Below are 17,150 nucleotides of genomic sequence, written 5' to 3' on the forward strand. Positions count from 1 at the left end.
TTAAAAACTTAAAACCTGGTTTATTGCTATTCTAAACTGGTTACCAAGTTAATTAGAACAGTACAAATCATTTTTATCAGACCTTAGCCTTGGTATATTGGCCATATACAGTACCACACCCCCCTCGTGCCTTATTGCTTAAATATATCACGGCATTCAGCCAATCAGCATTCAGGGCTCAAACCACCCAGTTTACAACGGCATATAAAGCATTTGAGTATAGAGCATGAACATGAATAAGAGGACCATTATCTGTTATTACTTTATTCTTTAGCCATATTATCTTATTTTCATTATTAGTATTATTATGCTGCTTTCCACATATGTCAAGATATATAATGTGAAAAATGAATTAACGATATGTCAAAACAGACACAAAACAGTGCATTAGTAAAGAGCTAAATGCTAAATATTTGACCTCCTATTTATACTCTGTAAAATTATATTTAGGGTGAAGTAGAGTTCTCACTGCTCAATTTATTCTGTACAGTGGCACTACATTCTCGCGATAAGAACCTCGAATAGTCCTTATATCCCTCCGCGCTTAATATTTAACTGTCCCGTATAAATGTCGTGTAATAACTCATATACATAATCATAAATCATATTTTGTAAACGATTTCCTGATTGTGGTGTGTCCAACCCCTTTCTATTGCAACTAATTTGCTGCTAGATGTTTTAAACCATTTGCTAGGCTCTCTCATGAGCTCGCAACAGTGAAAAATATATGCTTGAAAGCCATTTTGGCTCGAATCATTCATGCGAACTATTCATATCCTGTCGCTTGTCGGGAGCCGAAATGACGTCAATTGCACCGCTATGTTGTCGGCGCGCAATCTATGGTGCTGAAACATCAGCGATGGATGCGCATGTAGGCGGAAGGGTTCCTACAAACAGCGCAGAGTGAGTGGTTTGGTAGCGGCTGCAGCAGCAGGAGGAAGGAAGGTGGTTCTACCCCTAGTGTCTCTCAGTTTAGCCAGAAAATTATATCGGTGTGCCCATTTTGATAGCAATCGGTGATTTGAGTATTAGACTAAGGTATTATTTGAGATATATTTCGAAGAATTTCCTTCCGGATAGAGACCGGAACCGCCATTTTAATCGAGTATAACACGTTTTCGGTGACGGCAGCGCTAGCACAATACAATGGCTCTTAAAAGAATTCACAAGGTAAGAAGGAAGTCAACGACAAGGCCCAATGTTTCGCAGTTACAATAAATAAGTGATATATTTGAATTTTGTCTGTTATATGTGTCACCTGAATGATGTCGGTATTAAATGTTGTGCTTTTTAAAGCTTGTTACCCACGGAGGTACGGCTAATGCAGGGCTGACGGCGTCAACCAATGCGCCTCTTTCGGTGTTCGATCCACATTTTGGGCCCTGCACCTTTTACTACCAGTTTGCCAATTAACGTTAGCTATCTAACGTTAACTTGGCTAGTAATGTTATCTTTATCCAGAGGAGATTAGTGTGTTACATATTTAGAATCCAAAATAACTGGTTTACATAATAGTCGTTAGCCAGCTAACGCTTCTGTAATTTGCTAGCTAACACTGCTAATGCAGTTGGCTACGTTAGTTAGCTTGCTAGTCAGTAACTAGCCAGCTAAATATATTTGTTTGTCCCACAAATTCAGTATTCACTTAGCTAGCTACCTAATTAGGTGATAACTTGCTAGGTTATGGCTGGGAATATTTTGCCCTAACTAACTAGCTAAAACCGTTTTCTAGCCTTCCACTCCGCTGTAATTTGACATATTAGTGTCAAACTGGGCCCCGAGTAGCGTTAACTAATTGTCCAGATAAGATGAGGTGTGTATTTTATTTATTTTTTCCTCATGTCAGCTAACTACATAATGGAACTAGCTCGCTAACATGTAAATTGGATATTAGCTAAATATATCATCAGATGGGCCTTTTTTTACACGTTAATATCTTCACTCATAATAGTGATCAACCAGAATGCGTGGCAGTTGGCTAACATTTGGGCATTGTTAACCAGCTAAATATACGGATTCATTACTTTTGGTAGTCATGTTGACAAAAGATGGCAAGCCAAGTAGGTACCAGGCAATCCCAGTAGTAGCTTCCATGACGTTGACTTAACTCATATCATGGTTATGATCTCAGGTTGTCATGTGTGTTGCTTGGGAAAATATTTATATTGTTATCCAACTTTTTTAGTTAAGTTTCGATTACTAAAGCACAGTAGAATGAAGCTGTGATCAGGCAGTTAAATCTAACAATGTTTGACAGTTTGTAGGTGAAGTCTTGTTACCAGCTTTGTATCGTTCTAAACTCTGGTGTCACATTACTAGTGAATACATGATTTGTCTGTGTTAGGCAGGTAGCCTAGTGGTTAAGAGCATTGGGCCAGTAACCGAAAGGTCGATGGTTCAAATCACTGAGCTGACTAGGTTGAAGAATCTGTTGATAAAGGCATTTAACCCTAATTGTAAGTTGCTCTGGAGCCTCTGCTAAGTGATATAAATGTAATTGTAACGGTATTGGATTGTTAAATAGATTAATAGAATGTGATTGACATGATGAATATTTGGCTGCCCCTTTGCAGACAAATGCATTCAACTAGTATTGCTAACCGCTTGTATTCTCGTCTCTCAGGAGTTGAATGACTTGGCACGGGACCCACCAGCCCAGTGTTCTGCAGGACCAGTAGGAGATGACAGTAAGTAGCTCGTCATCAGGCAACCCAACAATACATGTCAGTTATCGCTTTTGTTCTGACATCCTGTTCAACATTTTAGGCTTCCTGCTCTCCACATGATTTGTGTAATAAAATAAAATAAAAAGTAGGCTAGATGCAGATAATCCATAATTATTCTAAAATGTGGTGAGTCTTGTGCAGTCTGGTTTATCAGTAAAATCTCTCAACCAACCAGAACCACAGAGTATCTGGACTGCTCATCTCAAAATGATTACCTTGATGCCACATGTTTGTTCTAGAATCTACAGGCTCAGTGAAATGCCTTCCCTTTAAATCAGTTTCGCTTTTGGTATTGGGTCAGGTACCAGGAAGTCTGTGCTGACTTACCAATTGTTCTATGGTTACATTAAGGTAGGTGAGGTAAGATGTCCATCATAGCCAGGAGCAGCATGTCACTCTGTAACTGCCTTACCATACCTGGACACCATTGATACTAGATTATGTTAATTGATTGGACGGATTGAACATTTTTCCTTGTATCTTACAAACAACAAAGAAAATAAGCAATTTACAATGAGATTTATTTAGCTTATTGTGTGGAATGAACTCCCAGTTTGTGAACATGACCACTGCAACAACCCCTTCTATCAAGCATATTTGAGAGCATCACTGAACATACTTCTCAAGTCCCTCTTTTAGTCAAATCATTGTCTAAGATGCATAGTAATTACTGTCAGACTGCTTGTTGATTATAAGAAGATATAAAGTTCAAAGCCATTAACAAACTGAGTGGTTCACTCAGACAAGTGTCAAATGCCATCTGATATGTCAAATTGCTGCTAAATGATATGTCTTATCAGGGAACACAGTGATGAAACAAATTGGCTTATTGTACCAGTGTTGTCTCGAATGAAATTATTCCACTTTTTTTGTCTGCCTACTTGAGAATCACTAGCTCTCAAGAACTCTCCGGCAACCATCGGATCTGGTATACTACCCCTGCCCTGTGCCCTCTGTGATGTGCTCAGCTCGAAAATATGACAAATTTTAGCTTTGTCACCCTTGTCCACAACTTATTTTTGGCTTATATAACATCCCAGATAGGCTAGAGTAGAGCAACCTGGGTCTTTCCAAGAGAATGGTTGTCTAATGGTTCTAACCTTGGATGTTCTCTTATTCCTTATAGATTTTCTCACATTTCTGCATTTTAGCTCAGGGTGGTAATGGTGCCTTTGTTTAAAATGTTGTAATGTTCTAGTTAGTTCTTTTAGTTGAGAGCTTTGCATTCATTCTTATCTTTAGATGGCATTCAGCCACTCCCCTGAGTTTTTAGGATGGATTACGTCAGCAATATAACATTTGCTTGAATTCAAATATCCATTTGCTTAACTACTGCACTGACATCATTCATGATATTGTGTCAATCAATTTTTTATACTGCTGGAATTGTATAATAAATCTTCTAGAATGAGTATCCAGCCCCATCCTAGGCTTTGCCTCAGCCTTCCTACTCCCTCTCGCTACTCTGACTGACTACATCTGGTGGTTTCACTTCTCTGTTTTTCAGTGTTTCACTGGCAAGCCACAATAATGGGACCTGTAAGTACTGACAACAGTCACGCTACCATAAATATTAGCTTATATAATGTTGTATAGGACAGTGTTTCTCTCCATGATTAAATTATACTAAAGACCTGTTCAACTCAGCTAAGATTGACTTGATACTAATAGTGCTGAATATTCTGCTCTCTCTAACAGAATGACAGTCCTTATCAGGGTGGGGTATTCTTCCTGACCATTCACTTTCCCACAGACTACCCCTTCAAACCGCCAAAGGTGAGACAGAAATGTGTGTACACACACTGAAATGACAGAACATCCACTTATCGTAGTTTCTCATACACACCTGCACAAACATGCATTTGTTTCTGCATCTTTTCTCTGTGATGGCTGTAACTGCGTCATTTCATGATGCTCCTTTTCTGTACCTGTCATCCATTTAGTTCTTTCTTCCTCCTCTTAACTCAACCGTGTCCGTTCTGTTTGTTTCTCTGTGTGCAGGTTGCGTTTACCACAAGAATCTACCACCCAAATATCAACAGCAACGGCAGCATCTGTCTCGACATCCTGCGATCACAGTGGTCTCCCGCCCTAACAATCTCCAAAGGTACACCGTACACTACAGAGTAGATGAAAGAAGAAAAAAAACGTTGTTTTTATGTTACTAAGACTGAAAAATATGAATATGTCCTCTTTGCTGTTTGTTTTGGAACCTGTGTCTGGTGGGGTATCTGAGTGACTGACTGAACTTCCTGTTGTTTGTCTGTTTTGTCACAGTAACTGCCTAACTCATTTAAGTTCAGCTCTCCTTACCTCTGTCCTAAGCTGAACCATTAACATCGAACCTTCCCTTAGTTCTCCTGTCAATCTGCTCTCTGCTGTGCGACCCAAACCCGGACGACCCCTTAGTACCGGAGATCGCCCGCATCTACAAGACGGACAGGGAAAAGTGAGTAACTAACTAACTATCTTGCTTCAGATGAAGGTGTACTATAGGATGTCATACAAGCTCTTGAGTCAGTGGTTAAACAGGATGATCTTGTTAGATCCTTTAGATAATCCTCTGGGTCTGTATGCTGCAACTGTTGAATATGTTTGCTTATATATACACTGAACAAAAATATAAATGCAACATTTGCAAAGATTTTTACTGAGTTACAGTTCATATAAGAAAATCAGTCAATCAAAATAAATAAATTAGGCTCTACTATATGGATTTCACATGACTGGGTATACAGTTATCATCTGGTCACAGATACCTTCAAAAAAAGGTAGGGGCGTGGATCAGAACCAGTCGGTATCTGGTGTGCCCACCATTTGCCTCATGCAGCGCGACACTTCTCCTTTGCATAGAGTTGTTTGTCCCACTCCTCTTAAATGGGTGTGCGAAGTTGCTAGATATTGGACTGGAACTGGGACACGTTGTTATACATGGCGATCCAGAGCATCCCAAACATGCTCAATGGGTGACATGTCTGAGTAGGCAGGCTATGGAAGAACTGGGAAATGTTCCGCTTCCAGGAATTGTGTACAGATTCTTGGACATGGGGTTGTGCATTATCATGCTGAAACATTAGGTGATGGCGGCGGATGAATGGCACGACAAAGGGCCTCAGGATCTCGTCACGGTATCTCTGCATTCAAATTGCCATCGATAAAATGCAATTCTGTTCGTTGTCCGTAGCTTATGCCTGCAGTCAGCATGCCAATTGCACGCTCCCTCAATTTGAGACATCTGTGGCATTGTGTGACACAACTAGAGGTCGACCGATTAATCGGAATGGGCGATTTAATTAGGGCCGATTTCATAACAATCGGAAATCGGTATTTTTTTTATGCCAATTTGGCCGTTTTTTTGTTTTTCAGCTTTATTTAACTAGGCAAGTCAGTTAAGAACACATTCTTATTTTCAATGATGGCCTAGGAACGGTGGGTTAACTGCCTTGTTCAGGGGCAGAACGACAGATTTTTACTTTGTCAGCTCGGGGATTCAATCTCGCAACCTTATGGTTAACTAGTCCAACGCTCTAACCACCTGCTTTACATTGCACTCCACGAGGAGCCAGCCTGTTACGCGAATGCAGTAAGAAGCCAAGGTAAGTTGCTAGCTAGCATTAAACTTATCTTATAAAAAACAATCAATCAATCATAATCACTAGTTAACTACACATGGTTGACGATAATACTAGTTTATCTAGCCTGTCCTGCGTTGCATATAATCGCTTAGGTACACGTTGCTCCAACCGTAAACGTCAATGCCTTTCTTAACCTCTCTGGGCTAGGCGGGACGAATTCGTCCCACCTACGTAACAGCCAGTTGAATCCTGTGGCGCGATTTTCAAAACCTTTGAAATGCTATTACTTCAATTTCTCAAACATATGACTATTTTACAGCTATTTAAAGACAAGACTCTCGTTAATCTAACCACACTGTCCGATTTCAAAAAGGCTTTACAACGAAAGCAAAACATTAGATTATGTCAGCAGAGTACCAAGCCATAAATAATCAGACACCCATTTTTCAAGCCAGCATATAATGTCACCAAAACCCAGAAGACAGCTAAATGCAGCACTCACCTTTGATGATCTTCATCAGATGACAACCCTAGGACATTATGTTATACAATACATGCATGTTTTGTTCAATCAAGTTCATATTTATATCAAAAACCAGCTTTTTACATTAGCATGTGACGTTCAGAACTAGCATACCCCCCGCAAACTTCCGGGGAATTTACTAACAGTTTGCTAAATTACTCACGATAAACGTTCACAAAAAGCATAACAATTATTTTAAGAATTATAGATACATTACTCCTCTATGCACTCGATATGTCCGATTTTAAAATAGCTTTTCGGATGAAGCACATTTTGCAATATTCTAAGTACATAGCCCGGCATCACAGGGCTAGTTATTTAGACACCCACGCAGTTCAGCCTTCACCAAAATCACATTTCCTATAAGAAAAATGTTCTTACCTTTCTTGTTCTTCGTCAGAATGCAGTCCCAGGACTTCTTCAATAACAAATGTAGGTTTGGTCCCAAATAATCCATCATTATATCCAAACAGCGCCGTTTTGTTCGTGAGTTCTAGACACTATCAGAATGGTAATCCACGGTCACGAGCATAGCGCATGGCGTGACAAAAAATGTCTAAATATTCCATTACCGTACTTCGAAGCAAGTCAACCGCTGTTTAAAACCAATTTTTATGCCATTTATCTCGTAGAAAAGCGATAATATTCCGACCGGGAATCTGCAATAAACTAAACAGCCGAATTAAAATACTCCACGGGGGCTAATCGCGCACGCGCCTCACTCCATTGTCACCTAATGGGACACTTGAATAAGATGATAATCTGTTTCAGCCTGAGGCTGCCTCGTCAACCTTCATGATTTTCCCGCGTCCTGAGAGCCTATTGGAGCCCTGGGAATTGTCACGTTACAGCTAAGATGCTTACTTTTCAATAAACAGATGCAAGACGCACGACTCCTTGTCAGACAGGCCACTTCCTGCATGAAACCTTGTCAGGTTTTTGCCTGCCATAGGAGTTCTGTTATACTCACAGACACCATTCAAACAGTTTTATAAACTTTAGGGTGTTTTCTATCCAAACCTGAACAATAATATGCATATTCTAGCTTCTGAGTTGGTGTAGAAGGCAGTTAAAAATGGGCACATATTTTTTCCAAAATTCTCAATACTGCCCCCTAGCCCAAACAGGTTAAAATCAATACACAAGTATATATTTTTTAACTTGTATATTTAGTTAATATTGCCTGCTAACATGAATTTCTTTTAACTTGGGAAAATGTGTCACTTCTCTTGCAACAGAGTCAGGGTATATGCAGCAGTTTGAGCCGCCTGGCTCGTTGCGAACTGTGAAGACTATTTCTTCCTAACAAAGACAGCCGACTTCGCCAAACGGAGGATGATTTAACAAAAGCCGCATTTGCGAAAAAAAAGCACAATCGTTGCACGACTGTACCTAACCATAAACATCAATGCCTTTCTTAAAATCAATACACAGAATAAATATTTTTAAACCTGCGTATTTAGCTAAAAGAAATCCAGGTTAGCAGGCAATATTAACCAGGTGAAATTGTGTCACTTCTCTTGCGTTCATTGCATGCAGAGTCAGGGTATATGCAACAGTTTGGGCCTCCTGGCTCATTGCGAACTAATTTGCCAGAATTTTACGTAATTATGACATAACATTGAAGGTTGTGTAATGTAACAGGAATATTTAGACTTAGGGATGCCACCCATTAAATAAAATACGGAACGGTTCCGTATTTCACTGAAAGAAAAAACTTTTTGTTTTCGAGATGATAGTTTCCGGATTCGACAATATTAATGACCTAAGGCTCGTATTTCTCTGTGTTTATTATATTATAATTAAGTCTGATTTGATAGAGCAGTCTGACTGAGCGGTGGTAGGCAGCAGCAGGCTCGTAAGCATTCATTCAAACAGCACTTTCGTGCATTTTGCCAGCAGCTCTTCGCTGTGCTTCAAGCATTGCGCTGTTTATGACTTCAAGCCTTTCAACTCCCAAGATTAGGCTGGTGTAACCGATGTGAAATGGCTAGCTAGTTAGCGGGGTGTGCGCTAATAGCGTTTCAAACGTCACTCGCTCTGAGACTTGGAGTAGTTGTTCCCCTTGCTCTACATGGGTGACGCTGCTTCAAGGGTAGCTGTTGTCGATGTTTTCCTGGTTCGAGCCCAGGTAGGAGCGAGGAGAGGGACGGAAGCTATACCGTTACACTGGCAATACTGAAGTGCCTATAAGAACATCCAATAGTCAAAGCTATATGAAATACAAATCGTATAGAGAGAAATAGTTATATAATTCCTATAATAACTACAACCTAAAACTTCTTACCTGGGAATATTGAAGTCTCATGTTAAAAGGAACCACCAGCTTTCATATGTTCTCATGTTCTGAGCAAGGAACTTAAACGTTAGCTTTTTTACATGGCACATATTGCACTTTTACTTTCTTCTCCAACACTTTGTTTTTGCATTATTTAAACCAAATTGAACATGTTTCATTATTTATTTGAGGCTAAATTGATTTTATTGATGTATTATATTAAGTTAAAATAAGTGTTCATTCAGAATTGTTGTAATTGTCATTATTACAAATACATTTTAAAAATCGGCCGATTAATCGGTACCGGTTTTTGGGGGTCCTCCAATAATCGGTATCGGTGTTGAAAAATCATAATCGGTCGACCTCTAGACACAACTGCACATTTTAGTGGCCTTTTGTTAACCCCAGCACAAGTTCCACCTGTGTAATGATCATGCTGTTTAATCAGCTTCTTCATATGCCACACCTGTCAGGTGGATGGATTAACTTGGCAAAGGAGAAATGCTCACTAACAAGGACATAAACAATTTTGTGCACCACATTTTAGAGAATTAAATATTTTGTTCTTATGAAACATTTCTGGGATATTTTATTTCAGCTCATGAAACATGGGACCAACACTTTACATGTTGCGTTTATATTTTTGTTCAGTGTGTTAATCTGAACACTTACTCTATTCATGAACCAGAAACTCACACTCTTTCTCTTTGCTTCCAGGTACAACAGAATAGCTCGGGAATGGACACAAAAGTATGCAATGTAGTGTTGGAGTAGAATCATGGCGAAACCACCTGTACAACTAAGGTTAGGGGAGCTTTGAAAGTAAAGAGAAGTTAAAACGGATCTTGTTGGTTTCCATTGGAGTGCTTTCTTTGAGCCACGCCTCCCCTTAACCAGAGCACCTCCCTCTTTCCTGCCCTTTCATCCCTCCCTTTACGACCAATTCTCCACCCCACTTAACCTGGCAGCCATGGTGTACATATTCTCAAACTGCAATCATACCCCCTCCTTGCCCCTTGCGCTCCCCTCATTCCTGGTCATATCTCTGATGCAGGCTGGGCTACTCTGCCCCCTGATGTTTCCATAGGGCCCTGCCTGCGCCCTCACTCCAAATGTTCTTGACTCTAAAAGCATTCCTTATCATCTGTATGACTAGGGGACTGTTCTTTCTTTTTTTTTTGGTGGGGAGGGGGGGGGTCTAAAATGGAAGGATTTTTACACTCTATACCTTGTTTTGTCTCCTGATATCCCAGCTATATAGACATGATTTCAGGAAAGCGTTTCACATGTTGAGTTGAGGGCACTCATGTATTTTGTATAAAATCTACAAAGGAATTATTTAAAAATCATAGCAGGCTATAAAATGGAAAAGGTGTATGGCCTTCTGGTCTTCTCTTGAATTATATGAAAGGACTTTAATTGACCCACTGTCCCCCACCATTGCCATAAACCAAGATTGTTTCTGCCCCCCCCCCCAAACCCCCTTTTGCGAAGACCACCACCTTCATTACATTCACAAACTGGAGGTTTTGGACCAGGTATTTAAAGAAAGTTTTCTTAGTTTATCCTGTGTTTTATTATTTCCCTATAACGCTTAGGTTGTATTTTTGCTATTGTTGAAATTGGAGGCTAACAACATCTTCAGGCGGTGGGGCTGGCTTGGGCTCTGGGTGTGAGGACAAAAATGCTCCTCACACAAACTCTGTATATTGAATTACCTGAGAGGCTCTTTGAGCTTTGTGTGTTGATTAAACTGTGTAATAAAAACCATGACTCAAGCGTCCACTTGAGTTTGAAACATCACTGGCTGGAGAGATGGATGGAAGACATGTTGTTCAACTACTGCTTTCGCCTCTGTTTTCCTCAGTGAAGTTCAAAAGGTGGAAAAAGCAGATTTAAGGGTTCCTCTAAAATGTAAATAACCTAAAACCTTGGCTCTGGGGAATTGCACTTAAATGCTATAAAACGTTACTCTACCACTGGCCTTACAAATATCTGCCTCTCAATACATCGAATCACATCTTTAATAATAGATTGCACATAGGTTGAAAAGGTGATAAATAAGTTTGATCGTTTTTATAATTACCCAGTTTTTCAGATCAAATTCTACTTATGTAGTAGCTTACTGTTTTTATCCCAAAACATCTCATTTATGTCCGATTGACAACCGACAGTTAGTTACCTTGTAACCATTTTTGATGATTGGATTGATTGGTCATCGCACCAGTGACGTCGCTCAGTCTGGACTGGTCCAGTCTGTCATAAAAGACCGTATTCAGATGTATTCTGACTGACCTTGGTGCGCGGGATCAGAACATCTCACCGGCCAACGGACAGGATGCAACCCCCCAGGTTTACCGTTACCTCAACTTCCATCGTTGCAAATGTCAATCCCAGTAGTATTTGAAAATCATGGATTCCAGATATATAAAGGTAAAGCAATTTATTTTATAATTCTCCAAGTTAATGTCTGAATTAAGTGAACGTTAGGAATACCCATGTGAACATTTGATCAATTCAAAACACTCGCCATACTTAGCCACACCTTCACTCACTGTAAGCACAACTGAAGTTATGTAGCCGAGATATAAGGAAATTGTAATTGTTTACTACATTCACTAGCCCACTTCACCCAATTACACCTGAAAGCAACCTGTTGAGAGGAGCCATAAATACATTCGCCAGGACAGTGGACACTTACCAATCAATTTAACCAGGTTGTATCCTCAAGTAGGACAACCTTACCAACAGTCAGCTCAGGCTTATGTGTGGCCATTGTGTTCTAAAGTATTTGTTCTGCAAATCCTTGACCAGCCCGACTGTTTTCATATCCTTAAGAGCGCGCCATGTGATTGCGCTTGGCACGGCAGTGGGCGCGCTAAACCCCCTGGCCTTTAATCCCGTTACAGATAGTCGCTGATTCATATAGTCCAAGGTGTGGCCGGCTTTTATTTAGCTACTTATCGTTACCCTGATCTCAGAGCGGTGCCCCGATCTCAGATTTCATAGAGCAGGTTATGTGGGGCCACGGGCCAGGCAGTGGAGAGGGGCTGTTGTGGCTAGGATACATATTCCATTCGCCATGGTAATGTACCATAGTAGGCTACTATAGACCTGCCTATCTTTACACATCTTAAAATAAGAGGCGTTTAGTCTAGACACATTTCTTGTGTTGTGATACACTAATAGCCTGCGTACGCATATCTTCATGGATTAAAAACGGCACAAAGAATAGGCCTTTTAGACAGGACCTGTCCTATAGGTCTAGAAGGGTTCCATAATAGTATTTCAGAAAGCGGAACTTGACTAATTAGTGTTGTTTATAGACCTTTATTACAAGGTTACAGATGAAGGCCTGGTCTTATGTCAGGTCTGACTTGTCTATTCCACTGTTCAAAGTAAACCCTATAGGAATATATATTTTTTAATGTCCAACATATACATTTTCTACTGAATATGTCTGACTTGATCGTGATGTATTTTGTGAATAAACGTTGTCAAAGTGGTCAGTCTTGACTGTCATTCGTTTCCTGAAGCCCTAGAAGGCCGACATTATGTGGTGCTGATTTTTATGTCTCGCTGCAAAGCAGCTTATGTGATCCGATGTATGCCATTTTACCCACTTATACAATGCAATATTTTCTCTAGCCGCTGGGAGCTGCTCTCGCTCCACTAGCAGGCGTGAGGATTACGCAGCCCCCTCTCCATTTTACTGTTGCCCAGGCCACACTACGCGCACACACACTCAGCCTCACACCACAACTGGATGTGTGCCAAACAGGACTCTCACAAGAGGTGGAGTGGATTATCCGGTGCGCCTCTAAATTGGCCCATCTACGCTGATGGCGGCTACCCTGTTTGTTACAGTCCGGCTTCCAACACCATGACATTGCAAGGAACACACACACAACGTACAATCACTCACCTGCCAGTCTGATGAATTTCATTCATAACAAAAAGTGATTCGCCAAACAGCCTTTTCCAATTTCTTAACGGTGATCTATTTCAATCAAGAGTTATTGTAGACATAAGAAAACCTTTCCTGTCATTAATTGTATTTCCAAAAGAATGAACACATTGGCGTTATCTGTCTATCTGTATGCGTTTGTAACATTTTATATGACGACACAGAAATGAAATGAACACAGGAATTCGCTGTTCGGACATATTGTGGTCATGGGGTCATTTTCTGCGTCTCATGACCATGACTCCAGTTCGCTTTTTGTGTGACGCCCCCCAAATCTATGAAGTGTGTTTGCGTGTTCCGCTCAGCGAGTGGCGGGGACGAGGAGGTGGGAATGCGAGACGGTAAAGGCGAAGGACCTATGCAGCCACCGAACTGGACAAATGGTTTACGGCTCCGTTTTCTCGGTTGATCACTGTAGATAAAGATTGGATGTGTCTAATAGTTGACCATTTCTTAGGATTTTTTTCTGTCTCCCTTTATTTATTCCAATATTCGTGGAAGGCACCACGGACAAACCACTGGACAGTGGGGCTCCGGTCAGCTCGCGTCGCATTGGTAGGTGCACGAATTACGAAAGGCTGTGATAATATCATATCATATATTGAAGAGAGATATGACCTATTCATACTTTTGCAATATTATCAATTGTAAGAATTACATCACGCGAACCCAAACGTTATCGTTTAGTGAGGAAATATAGCGTATTTTATTTATCCACTGCGACCGTGTCGTGCACGCGCGTACGCCGGACTGTCACTGTGTCTAGACAAAAGGTATTTTCTTATCCTATTCGAACTCGATGGCATTTAGAGGTAGAGATTGTATTTTCTCAAGCATGGCTCACATCACAACTACTGTAGTCAAATCAAAATGCGCGCTCCAAATTTGACTGGCGCATATGCGCAATAGGCTATTTGTTTGTGGTATTCCATTATTGCATAGATTTGTCCCCCTTGGAACTCAGGTGCAACAACACCCCGGTCTATCTTAACTCAAATGTAGAAAGCGTCACGTTATTCAAGGCATATCGTTTTATCAGCCTCAGATGTAGCCTATATTTTGTACACATTTTACAAGCTTTCTCAAACATAGGCTAGTATGCTATTATTCCCTTAATTAGCTTAGGCCAATGTCTTACGATGTCATCATTGTCTTTCATTCACTGAAAATAAAACCAACCATCCACCAATGCCTCTCTAATAACATCTATCTCTCTTTTCTCCACCTCTCCCCTTTCTTTGTCTCCTCTGTCTCCTTCCCCCTCTCCTCCATCTCCCTCTGCTCAGCTCCACAGGGTATAAAGGTATCAGAGAGGATCATGGGAATATAACAGCTGTCAGTGTGTTGTGATTGGCTAACAGTAACTGTTGTCACTGTTCTTACCTTGGCATTACCCCACCACCTCCCAACCCCCCACCCAGTATGGCAGATACACTGGACATGTCTGGCCCTTCCTCTCCGGAACAGCAGAGAGCCAATAGGATCCTCAGTGAGCCTCTAAGACGAAGCCTGAAGCGCTCTCATCCCTGCTCCCTCTCAGAGTATCTCAACAACACCAACAGATTAGCCCACCACCATAGTAGCTCCAGTAGTACGGATATCAGGGGCTTCCTCCACCCCACTGCAGCCCAGCACAGGCCCAACCAGCCCAGGCAGCCCAAGCCTCACCGGGCCCCCTCCTCCAACATAGACCTCTGGGACTCCCCCAGTGGGCTTCACTTGGCTCATGCTGCAGAGCTGCTGATGAGGGCTGGGGCCTTGACACTGACCCCCACACCCAAGGACCAGGGCCCTCTGGGTGGGCTGGGGGCCGGGGAGGCTGGGGGGGATGGGGAGGAGGTGGAAGGTGGGTCCAGGGTTGAAGGGGACAGCATGGGTTGTGTGACAGACTTCCTGCCACTGCTAGGCTGCTCCTGGTTCTCCTTGAACCCAGGCCTGTTTGCTCTGACAGCGGGAGGAGGGGGATTCCTGACTGGTGGTGGAGGGTCAATGGGAATGGCTGGCATTGGGGAGGGTGTGGAGAGGTTGCGAGGCGAGAGCTCGTCCCCTGGCGGCGGGGGGGGTGCTGGGAGAAGGAAGAGGAAGCGATGCGGAGAGTGTGTGCCATGTCGACGGATGGGGAACTGTGAAGAATGCAGTGCCTGCCGCAACCGCAAGACTGGACACCAGATCTGCAAGTACAGGAAGTGTGAGCAGCTGAAGAAGAAGGCAGCCACTGGGTTAGAGGTGAGAAGAAGTGGAGAAACACACCTAAATACACACTATTAGAATGGGCAGTCTGACTTTATTTGAGGTTTGACAACTGCTGTCCAAAATAATATACACTGAGTGCTATTTCCATGACATAGACTGACCAGGTGAATCCAGGGGATGAACCCTTATTGATGTCACCTGTTAAATCCACTTTATATATATATGAAGGGCATGAGACAGGTTAAAGAAGGATTTTTAAGCCATGAGACAATTGAGACATGGTTTTGTGTGTGTGAATGGCAAGACAAAATATTTAAGTGCCTTTGAACGGAGTATGGTAGTAAGTTCCAGGCGCAGCGCTGCTGGGTTTTTCACGCTCAACAGTTTCTGTGTGTATCAAGAATGGTCCACCACCCAAAGGACATCCAGCCAACTGGTCTCAACTGTGGGAGTGGTTGGAGTCAACATGGTCCAGCATCCCTGTGGAACGTGTTCGACACCTTGTAGAGTCCATGCTCTGATGAATAGAGGCTGTTCTGAGGGGGGGAAACGTAATATTAGGAAGGTGTTCACACTCAGTGTATACCTCTTTAATAGTACTATGTTCATTTGTTACTGTCTATGGTCTTGAGGTGTAATAGTCTGTGTACATGTGTTTGTGTTTTGAGTGGACCACTGCCTTCTGACCTTTCTCCTCTACTTTCATAGAAGATGGTGTTTCCGTCAGGAGCAGCGTTTCCATGGCTACAATAGGATTCCACCTATCTCTCCCTAAGAACTGCCAGTCAAATGAATTGACTCCGCCCATTTGGAATGTGATCATGGACATTGTACGTCCAGAGAGCCAAAGTCAATTCAGGTGGCCTTGTTGGATTGGCTTGGAGAGTACAGTATCTTCGACAATCAAAAACATGAAGATGAAAACCCAATGGATTTACATATTGTTGAGTCTAAAATGAACCACCTCATTAACCACAGAGTATTGTTTATTAATTGAAAATGTAATTCCTTTTTATACTCCATTTTGGAACATTTTGTCATGGAAGCTTCTGACCTGGACGTTTCCATATAAGCCAAACCAAGAAGGACAGACCTGTTCCTAATATGATGTTTGTTTTTCTATTCATGTCACGGTTAATAAAATGATGAGTAGTAGATGTACTTAAGTCCTGATTAGTGTGTAGTTCTTACACCTCTACGGTCTGCCTTCTGAATAAAGACAAGGAAACTGCCTGTCTATGTGTGTGTTGGGGTGAGTGTGTCAGTGTGTCAGTGTGTATTTCAGGGGCTGACTGATCCCTGTCTATTTCCCATGGGGCTTTATGTAGTGTGTCTTGGGGGAGGCATGCATGATGGCCTGACAGAGTGGAGAACCTTATCACTACATCACACACACACACACACACGACCAAAACTTACACAAACAAAATATATGAAAACGTGACTCCCCACCACTCAATGCATTCACACATGTCCTCATTCCCATTCACACACTGATCCAATTTTTTCAATTTTATTCCTGATCATGCAGTATGCAGACACACTCATTCTCTCTCACACCGTAATATTGTGATTGCAGAGAGTACGGCTCACACAGGCAGGGGGTTTGGAGGTTGCCGTGACGATAGTTGATGAGATAGGACTTTCTTCCTCCACCGCTCACTCAGGGGGACGGTTGGATGGCGTAACCATGGAAATGGCAGGGTGAGGTGTCACGCTATAATTGGGCCATTGCTTGCACTTCCTGTGTGCCTTCAGTCAGAGAGCCTGTGCGTGTGTCCGCTTCTTCGCGTGTCTTACAGAAGTACTGCCAACTCAGGCAAAAAAATCAGGTAGCACGCTATTACTATTCCCACTGAATAAAAAACATGTCGTATTGTGCATCGCT

General features: G+C 41.9%; 2 protein-coding genes across 3 annotated transcripts in view; one reads left to right on the forward strand and one right to left on the reverse strand.

Annotated features, from left to right (window-relative positions):
* Positions 1 to 4,797, reverse strand: part of LOC106612112 (serine/threonine-protein phosphatase 2B catalytic subunit alpha isoform) — a 61,349-nt gene extending 56,552 nt beyond the window's left edge. The window contains exon 1 of the mRNA XM_045724112.1: positions 4,573 to 4,797. Within this exon, the coding sequence (XP_045580068.1) occupies positions 4,573 to 4,600 (28 nt within the window). The 5' untranslated portion in view covers positions 4,601 to 4,797. The remainder of the gene's footprint in view (positions 1 to 4,572) is intronic.
* On the forward strand, positions 796 to 16,499 carry LOC106612114 (ubiquitin-conjugating enzyme E2 D2). Of its 2 annotated transcripts, XM_014212999.2 has the most exons (7): positions 796 to 1,170; positions 2,624 to 2,687; positions 4,234 to 4,265; positions 4,425 to 4,502; positions 4,728 to 4,833; positions 5,082 to 5,175; positions 9,820 to 10,905. In XM_014212999.2, exons 1-7 carry the CDS (start codon positions 1,147 to 1,149, stop codon positions 9,863 to 9,865), a joined length of 444 nt encoding a protein of 147 aa, XP_014068474.1. In that variant the 5' UTR covers positions 796 to 1,146; the 3' UTR covers positions 9,866 to 10,905. The 2 variants fall into 2 exon arrangements, with proteins under 2 accessions (XP_014068474.1, XP_045580070.1); XM_045724114.1 differs by lacking the exons at positions 796 to 1,170; positions 2,624 to 2,687; positions 4,234 to 4,265; positions 4,425 to 4,502 and adding exons at positions 14,356 to 15,295; positions 15,971 to 16,499 and having other exon boundaries at positions 9,820 to 11,535.
* Positions 16,500 to 17,150: the final 651 nt, after the last annotated feature.

The sequence above is a fragment of the Salmo salar genome, chromosome ssa09, assembly GCF_905237065.1.
Source record: "Salmo salar chromosome ssa09, Ssal_v3.1, whole genome shotgun sequence".
Lineage (NCBI taxonomy): Eukaryota > Metazoa > Chordata > Actinopteri > Salmoniformes > Salmonidae > Salmo > Salmo salar.